We start from the raw sequence: 9,728 nt of genomic DNA, 5'->3' as shown, positions 1-9,728 counted from the left end.
GCCGATGACACACAAATATATATATATCCCTTTGAAGCGTGATAACAAGCAGGCTTTAAAGCCTATTTTAAATTGTTTGGATAAACTAAAACTTTGGCTTACAAGTAACTCAATGAAAGTAAAACAGAATTTATATTGTTTGGCTCAAATGACCACTGTGTACATCGTTTTGAATCTGGACCTCTTATATCCATATCCATGTGCAAAAAACTTGGTTCGCCAATAATCTTAAATTTGGTAAGCAGATAAGTGCTGTGTTTAAGTCCTGTTTTTCTCATCTTCGTCTTTTAAAGTGAGTGAGTGAGTGAAGTGACATTCAGCCAAGTATGGTGACCCATACTCGGAATTCGTGCTCTGCATTTAACCCATCCAACGTGCACACACACAGCAGTGAACACACACCCGGAGCAGTGGGCAGCCATTTATGCTGCAGCGCCCAGGGAGCAGCGCCTGGAGTTGGGGGTTCGGTGCCTTGCTCAAGAGCACCTCAGTCGTGGTATTGAGGGTGGAGAGAGCGCTGGACATTCACTCCCCCCACCTACAATTCCTGCCGGCCGGGGACTCGAACCCGCAACCTTTGGATTACAAGGCCGACTCTCTAACCATTAGGCCACGACTTCCCCTCCAACTTCTTTTGACCAAGGTGAAGCCATTTTTGTCTGAAGTTTGAAATGTTATGCATGCTTTTGTAACATCTCGATTGGATTAGGCTACTGCAACTCACTGTATATCGGTGTTCATCAGTCATGTGTTTCTCGTCTACAGTTGGTTCAAAATGCTGCAGCTCGGCTTCTTTATGGGAAGCGCAAATATGAGTCCATCACGCCTGTTCTGATTTCACTACATTGGCTGCCAGTCAAATATAGAATTGATTTTAAAATTCTACTGTTTGTCTATAAATCTCTTCATAATCTGGCTCCACGGTACCTATCTGATAGTCTCCCAATTCATATCAGAACTGCCTCAACAATATCTGTACTTAAGTCTACTCTAAAAACCTATCTCTTTTCCTTGGCATTTAATATTTTTTGACTTGTTGTGCAATGATTTTTATTTTAGCGAATCTCATTCATTTTACAGTTTGTGTTTTATATATATTTTATAAACTTGTCTACTTGTTTTGCATACTCTGTGCAGCACTTTGGTCGACTTCGGTTGCTTTAAATGTGCTATATAAATAAACATTTTATTGTATTGATATCTACTGATACTGATAGTAGATAGTGACAGATAGTCTACCGAAACAGTGGTATCTACTAACTAAAAATAAACAGCACGATTTAGGATTTATTTTTAGGGGAAATCAAGTAATAGCGGAGCGGAGCGCGCCGGGACTCCGGGGAGGGAGGCGGAGCGCGGTGCATGACGGGACGCGGGTGTAATCAGCCGCCCGCTGACCTCTGACAGCAAACACGGAAGCAGCATGGCGTTAAACAGCAGGGCACAGCAGAGACTCAGGATCATAGCCGGACATTTGCAGAAACGGCCAGAAGATGAAAACGCGAGCGTCGCTGCGCAGGAGTGCAAAGCCGAGGCGCCCCAGTCCGAGCCGAGCAGCGCGACACCGGTACCGAGGAGGAGGTATGTGCGAGTCAGTCTGTGTGCTGAGAGATCTGGCTCTTCGCACAGACTCGGAAATAAACACTGTTACGTATAAACAGCAATCGCGTTGAATAAAGCAGCAGCGGGCGATGCATTGTATCAGTATGTGTGATCTAGAGCTGGATTTAAACAAAGTGTCCATTCATCCCGGAGGTGGGTGCGGTGGCGCGCGATATCTGCACACTGATGGACGCATTCAGATCATCTTGTTTTCTCTTAACATAGAGTATTGTGCTTATTTGCACCAGTTCAGTGACCAAACCAGAGCTGAAGAAGGCGCTTGTCTGCTGCTGTTTCCTCCAGTGCACATTATAAACTCGCATCAGCCCTTAAAGCTATAGGTCACCCAAAAATAATGTCTGTCGTCATCTACTCAGCCTTAAATTAACGAGATTGAAGAACCAGGGCAACTTAAATGTGGGTCTGTTCCTCACACAAGGCTGTCAGAACAGAAGATTGGAAATATGTCACAGAAGTCATGTGGAGCGAGACATATGGGACTTTGATTGTTTGAAATATGTTCATCTATAGAAAATGGTAGCTTTAATAAAGGGGACAGTCTTTAAACTTGTGTCCTCTGAAAGTCTCCAGAGGCTCTTTTGGAGAATATATATATATATAGAGAGAGAGAGAGAGGGAGCTTGGCGACCTTTCAAACTCTTAACTGATTTCCAACTCCTGAATAATCTGCTAATGATGAATGATGCTGGAAGGTGTTGTCTGACAGGCTGAGTTTAGGGGCCTTCTGTCTATAAAGATTGAAAACCCCATTGATTCAGTCTCCTCTGTTTTTAAACATGTGCTTTCACTGGAAGTGATGGTGCTTCTGTAATGGAAAGGGTGTTGGTTGTTTCTGTCTGTATGTAGAGTCAACAGCACTAGCCTGAGGCTCTTCACTGCATCACTGGGATGTTTAATACACACTTATGGTTAATAATCTCCGTGCTACTTGCTTTTCTTTATTTCTGTAACAGCTGGTATCACTTCTATAATTTAGTGGATAGATTATTGGTCATGCAGTCTATTGTTATGAATGTTAGTTAATATGAGGTGATCTCCCCACAAGTTGTATTTTGTATGTTAAAAGTTAGTATGGCAGAGCTGTGCTCTGATTGGATGAGGGCTGTGGTGGCCTGGCTTTGTATTTGCTAAAAGTGAAAATGTACTTCCTTCATGTGGGATGATGGCACTGTGCTGCCATCTACTGCTGGACATTGAACAACCTTTAACCTACTGACACCCAGAAGAAAGATTTTAGTATTTAGATTTGTCAAATTATTAACACTATTATTATTATTAATGTTTCCTCTTGGTAGTGTGTGTCAGATGAACAAAACTGCTCAAAAACATCACACTCTTCAAGAAAGATCAAATATTGTCTTTAATTTTTACCTGTTGGGTCCATTTTTGGAAACTGGCTTATTTTGTTAGCATGATATCATGAGAAAAACATACTAGTATAAATACCTTACAAGGTGGTGATTTTGTATGAATTTGTTTAATTTGATTCATGTGGTAATGTACGATTTTTAGAAAAAATAAGCATGAAGATGACAGGCAGTGTTTGTGGGGTGCAAGCAGATTTTCCAAAAACATTTGAAAGAGATACGAATTAATAAAAATTAGCCACCAGTTGTTATAAGATTCATGAGAGTGTATTTATCTGGCCAAAATGGCAGTTGTCTTGGACTTACACAGACACCTCGTGGTGTGGATGTGTAAACATTGTCAAAGAACATAAAGGAAATTGTGGCCACATAAGCAATATTTTTTAAAAATATTTCCCTTTGCCATGTAGATGTATAGTGACAAAGAAAGCCACTTTCAAACCAAGCAATGTTGCTGTTAGTTAAAGTAGTGAAGTTGCAAGGTTAACTTGAACATGAGCTAAATCTGTATTGGGGACGTTTTTGGCCTTGCGTGAGACACTAATGCATTACAGTGTTACGTTACTCAATAAGAGTTATTAACTGGTTACTTTTTATGGAATGGAATGCATTACATTACTTTTGCATTACTCTTTGTCACCTGAGCTGGGCTTACTTATTCATTGCTTATTACTCCTTTTTTTTTTTTTTTTTTTGAAGTGGAGTTGATATACCCATTGTGTGTTGTTATTAATTGATGGTCCTTCGCAGAGATTGGTCACGATTCATTTTTAATGTGATTTAGTTTGCAATCACATGTTTGAAGATACCTGATGAAGGTCATGCGACCAAAATGTTGTAAATAAACTTTTTTGATACTTTTTTGCAAAGTTTGGTAGTGTGCTGGATTTTTGTTTTTCAATAACAAAAACCCAAGAGTTATATTTTTGGCAACTGTAAAGGCCCTTTCACACAAAAAGGGAAATGAATAAGCCTCGGGCTAAAGGAAGTGGCTCTGCACCTCAATCGCAATTCCTCTCAACATGGGGACAGGAGAGGTGTCAGTGAATGGGAAAAAAGCGTTACTTATTTAAAAAAGTAACAGATATTTTCTTGTAAGTTTTAAAAGTAATGTTACTTTTCTAGTTACTTGAAAAAATAATCTGATTACGTAACTTGCATTATACTTAAACTCATGATATATGTGAGTAGAAGACAGAATTTGAACGTAGGAATAGTCTGCCTTGTCTTTTAGTTTACAATGCTTAAAAAATCCATAAAGTATTTTCCTGTGTGATTTATGCTGGACCTAGCATAATATAGCATAAACGCTGCTCTTTGCTGTTAAGAAGTCCTCATGAACGTGTTTGATGAGTGTTTTAGGGTTTGACTGTGTCTGTTTCTCAGAAGATCAGCAACAGACCTGCATTCCGGTCTCTGATCACCCGCTCGCGTGTTTCTACAAACTGACTGTGTTTTGAGTCGAGTCCCACAGCAGGAGCAGCGCTCCAGAGACCACAGCTGCACTGAAGCCTGGTGGGATCAACATGCGCTTTAGTTCGCTTGATAACCAAATCGTTGATCAGCAATCATCACATTTATTGTTACTCGTGTGTAGAGGTTTGAGAAACGAGAAGAGAAGTGTGCTGTTTTTCTGAGTGATAGGCCATGCCTAAAGACCACAAACCAGTTACCAGAAACCCTTCAAGTTAAGATAATATCCTCACACAACCAGTGCTCGATTCCCTACAAACTATAATCCGTTACTGATTCCAAATTACCGTACATGACAAAAATTGAAGTTAGTAACTTAATCCATTACATTACATATATTAGGTAATATAATCAGATTACTTTTAGATTACTTTTGAAATATCTAGTTTCTCACATTTAGTTAAATAAGATACCAATTTTGTTCCAAAATGATATAAGGGTACGAAAATATATTCCACTCATTGTTTTCTACAATATGAAGTGCACTAAACATTATATTACATTAAGTTTTCCCAAACTGGGTTCGTGAAGGAACTGCAGGGGGTTTATGAGTTTAATAAAAAGCTAAATTAATTAATGAAATCATAAAAAAGTTCAATTAAAACACATAATTTTAAAATTAATCAAAATAAAACACTTACTGAAAACATGAAATATTTTATTTGTTTACCTGCATGGCATGTGACCATAACCAACATCAGAGAACCATGAACATGCAAATGTGGTACTTCATTATTAAATAAAAAAAAAATATATTGGGTGAAAGAGGATCAGATAACAAAACTGTGACTTTGTGCATTTTAATGTGTTTTAAAGACAAAACGCCTTCCAAAGACATAGAAATACATGGAGTGATAATTCAAATAAAAATGAATATTCATCAATAGTTGATGCAAAGTTGAAACACTTAAACATGAAATTATTTTTGTAAATCCAGTGGTCAATGTGTAGCCACCTGACTAATGACTGATCTCTGTGTGAATGTCCACAAAAACTTTGAGTGTATATATGCTGTAGGCTATTTTAGAAAGGAACATTTAAAAGATGAGAGGAATTAGGGAGAATCACTACATTTTTAATAAATGATTGTCATTGTGTAAATATGTAATCATGAAGGCTAATCCATAAAAAAGGAACCATAGTCTTATTACAAATATTTTACAAATCTAATTACAAGTACTTAATTTTTGGAATCTGATTATGCAATCCAGATTACATGTAATCATGTAACCCAGCTCTGCTCAGAAATATAAATAAGGGTTTTCATAACTTAAGGAGAATGTGATGTGGAGGAACATTATAAACTGTTCATTTAAGGTTATTACTTCATCAGCACTGATTAGATGTAAACAAAGACTTTTCTATACAAAGTATTTGCAGTTTAACATAGCATTATTTCTGTTTATTTTATGTTACTAGGCAGATTTTATATTTTTTTTTATAAGAAGTCTTTTATGCTAGTATAGGCTGCATTTATTTGATAAGAAATACAGTAAAACAGTAATATTTTTATTATTATTAGTTTTAAATTGACTAGCCTAATTGATCAGTGAAATGTCATGCTTGTTAAAACTTGTCAAGCATAAGAAAACAAGCTTTTCAAAATTTCCATTTGCCAACTCAAATTGTCACATTTTAAATTACAGTAAACTAAATGAATGGATAAGGAAAACTATTCTTTATTAAAATATATATATATATATATATATTATTACACACACACATACATGTACAGTATCTCACAGAAGTGAGTACACCCCTCACATTTTTGTAAGTATTTTATTATATCTTTTCATGTGACAACACTGAAGAAATGACACTTTGCTACAATGTAAAGTAGTGAGTGTACAGCTTGTATAACAGTGTAAATTTGCTGTCCCCTCAAAATAACTCAACACACAGCCATTAATGTCTAAACCGCTGCCCACAAAAGAGTACACCCCTAAGTGCAAATGTACAAATTGGGCCCAATTAGCCATTTTCTCTCCCCGGGGTCATGTGACTCGTTAGTGTTACAAGGTCTCAGGTGTGAATGGGGAGCAGGTGTGTAAATTTGGTGTAATCGCTCTCTCTCTCTCTCTCATACTGGTCACTGGAAGTTCAACATGGCACCTCATGGCAAAGAACTCTCTGAGAATCTGAAAAAAGAATTGTTGCTCTACATAAAGATGGTGTAGGCTATAAGAAGATTGTCAAGACCCTAAGACTGAGCTGCAGCACGGTGGCCAAGACCATACAGCGGTTTAACAGGACAGGTTCTACTCAGAACAAGCCTCACCATGGTCGACCAAAGAAGTTGAGTGCACGTGCTCAGCGTCATATCCAGAGGTTGTGTTTGGGAAATAGACGTATGAGTGCTGCCAGCATTGCTGCAGAGGTTGAAGGGGTGGGGGGTCAGCCTGTCAGTGCCCAGACCATACGCTGCACACTGCATCAAATTGGTCTGCATGGCTGCCGTCCCAGAAGGAAGCCTCTTGTAAAGATGACGCACAAGAAAGCCTGCAAACAGTTTGCTGAAGACAAGTAGACTAAGGACATGGATTACTGGAACCATGTCCTGTGGTCAGATGAGACCAAGATAAACTTATTTGGTTCAGATGGTGTCAAGCGTGTGTGGCTGCAACCTGGTGAGGAGTACAAAGACATGCGTGTCTTGCCTACAGTCAAGCATGGTGGTGGGTGTGTCATGGTCTGGGGCTTCATGAGTGCTGCCGGCACTGGGGAAGTACAGTTCATTGAGGGAACCATGAATACCAACATGTACTGTGACATACTGAAACAGAGATTGGGCTGCAGGGCAGTATTCCAACATAACAACCCCAAACACACCTCCAAGATGGCCACTGCCTTGCTAAAGAAGCTGAGGGTAAAGGTGATGGACTGGCCAAGCATGTCTCCAGACCTAAACACTTGAGCATCTGTGGGGCATCCTCAAATGGAAGGTGGAGGAGCGCAAGGTCTCTAACATCCACCAGCTCTGTGATGTCGTCATGGAGGAGTGGAAGAGCTCTGGTGAACTCCATGCCCAAGAGGGTTAAGGCAGTGCTGCAAAATAATGGTGGCCAGTAGCCACACAAAATGTTGACGCTTTGGGCGCAATTTGTACATTTGCACTTAGGGGTGTACTCATTTTTGTGGGCAGCGGTTTAGACATTAATGGCTGTGTGTTGAGTTATTTTGAGGGGACAGCAAATTTACACTGTTATACAAGCTGTACACTCACTACTTTACATTGTAGCAAAGTGTCATTTCTTCAGTGTTGTCACATGAAAAGATATGATAAAATATTTACAAAAATGTGAGGGGTGTACTCACTTCTGTGAGATACTGTGTGTATGTATATGTATATTATATTATATTCAGAACAACTTCACTACCTCATGGTAGTGTATTAGATGAGCAAAGCTTCTCAAAAATGTGACGCATCAAGAAAGATCACATATTTTCTTTGGTTTTTGATCTGGTGACCTTTTGTGTCCAAACATAACGTTTTTGGCAGCTTGTATAATATGAGCTTGATCTCATGAGAAAATATATAAACAATAAATAGAAATATGTGTACAAAATAAACATTTAGTCTGAATTCGTACAATGTGATTCATATGGAAATGTACAGTTTTTTTTTTTTTTTAAGCATGAAGGTCCCCTAACTACAACCTTTAAACATAATACATTTAAACTTGAAAAAAACCGTAATAGCAGGTTTTTGTATTGTGACGTTCCGTGCACTTTCATGCAGTGCCTCAAATAGATCATGATAGCAGGTCATTTGTAGGGCTGGTCCAAATACCATTTTTTGAGCTTCGAAGCTTCGATAGGAATCAACACCGAATATTCGAAGCTTCGGAGGGAGGGGCTGAACATATTCTTCTCTCTAATAAAGGCAGGAATCTCTGTGCGTCTGTCTGCCTGTTTGCATTTTTATTGTGTCGAGAAACGTTCATCCAATGACTTCACACGCGGCAGGTGTGTTGCTGCGGACCCAAGGGAGTGCAGTGTTGCATTTTGGTGCAATATGGACATGCGACACGTTCATAATTAATAAACATTTAATAAACTAACAGAGCGAGCCGGAAGCGAACAGCCATTTCTAGGCCTGGAAAAGTTTAGTAAAAGTCATGGATTTTTTTTTTACAAATCTCTGTATAATAGAATTATATTTAATCAGGTCCTGAATTTGTGTGTAGGCCTATATCGCATAGTTTTACTCATTCCCGCTGCTTTCGAGTTTATAATGAGGGAAATTCTTGCAAACATTTATTAAATATAGCATGTAGGTTAGATGAGTAAATAAATCCACACAAAATATCAGATTAAATCAGTCATTTGAAAACACCGTGAGTGATTCAGCTGGACCGCGTCTTCTCTCTTTCACTCTCGTTGTGGTCTCAAAGCGGCTTCATATCGGCACGTTCTCGTCTGCACTACAAGAGATACAGCACGCTGACCCAAGACTTTCGCTCGCATCTCGGGACAGTTGACAGAAAGAAAACGCATGCATCGCATTCGGTTTTGTGATAGCAGAGGGTCCGTTCACATGTCGCGTCTTTTGCGCGCTTAAGTTCATTATTTCAAATGTAGATGTGCAGCAAGCGCGCTCATAATATAAGCAGGCTCATATATGCTATAGGTCAGCACAAACGTCTTTCATTGGCTGGTGCAGATGTTCAGCCAGGCGGACAAGTTGAGAACCGTTTCGCGGGGGATGCCAGGTGTTCGAGAAAAAAAAAAAAAAAGAAGGATATTCGAATCTCAAAATTGAAGATCGAATGCCAACCCACCCAACGAATATTCGAATAATCGAATATTCTGGTTCAGCCCTAGTCATTTGCTGTAACTGCTGTTGACTCTTTCAAATTCTTTCTTATCTGAAGGTCTTTCCATCTTGTCTCAGCAGAAGTGAATGGTGTGACCTTCAGGACTTCCATAGTAACTCTGTCATTCGGTCATGAGTGTCTGTTATCATATAGACCTTTTAATATAAGGACTGGAGCGGTTTATATGGTCACTATAATGGCCACTGAAATTGAATATTATATTTGTAGACGTAAAGATGAAGGTTGTATATCATTGAATTTTCTTTGCTATTGACCTATTATAAAACGTCATGTAAACTCAGGCGCTCTCTCTCTCTCTTTCAGACAGGAGATCATGAAGTGGAATGGCTGGGGTTACAGTGACTCGAGGTTCCTCTTCAATAAAAAGGGTCAAGCAGAGTTCACAGGGAAACGGTGAGTATGAGGCACCAAACAAACACCAGTTAGA

The 9,728-nt window shown here is 39.0% G+C and overlaps 1 protein-coding gene across 1 annotated transcript in view; it reads left to right on the top strand.

The window, feature by feature from the left end:
- Positions 1-1,357: 1,357 nt before the first annotated feature.
- The window catches only part of LOC306876705 (alkyldihydroxyacetonephosphate synthase, peroxisomal-like), a 54,107-nt gene continuing 45,736 nt past the window's right edge, over positions 1,358-9,728 (top strand). Inside the window, exons 1-2 of the mRNA XM_079428059.1 lie at positions 1,358-1,581; positions 9,605-9,694. Of these exons, the coding sequence (XP_079284185.1) occupies positions 1,424-1,581; positions 9,605-9,694 (248 nt within the window). The 5' untranslated portion in view covers positions 1,358-1,423. The remainder of the gene's footprint in view (positions 1,582-9,604; positions 9,695-9,728) is intronic.

The sequence above is a fragment of the Barbus barbus genome (assembly GCF_936440315.1).
Source record: "Barbus barbus genome assembly, chromosome: 11".
Taxonomy (NCBI): Eukaryota; Metazoa; Chordata; class Actinopteri; order Cypriniformes; family Cyprinidae; genus Barbus; species Barbus barbus.
The sequence above is the reverse complement of the archived record's forward strand: the minus strand, read 5'-3'. Positions and strand labels throughout refer to the sequence as shown.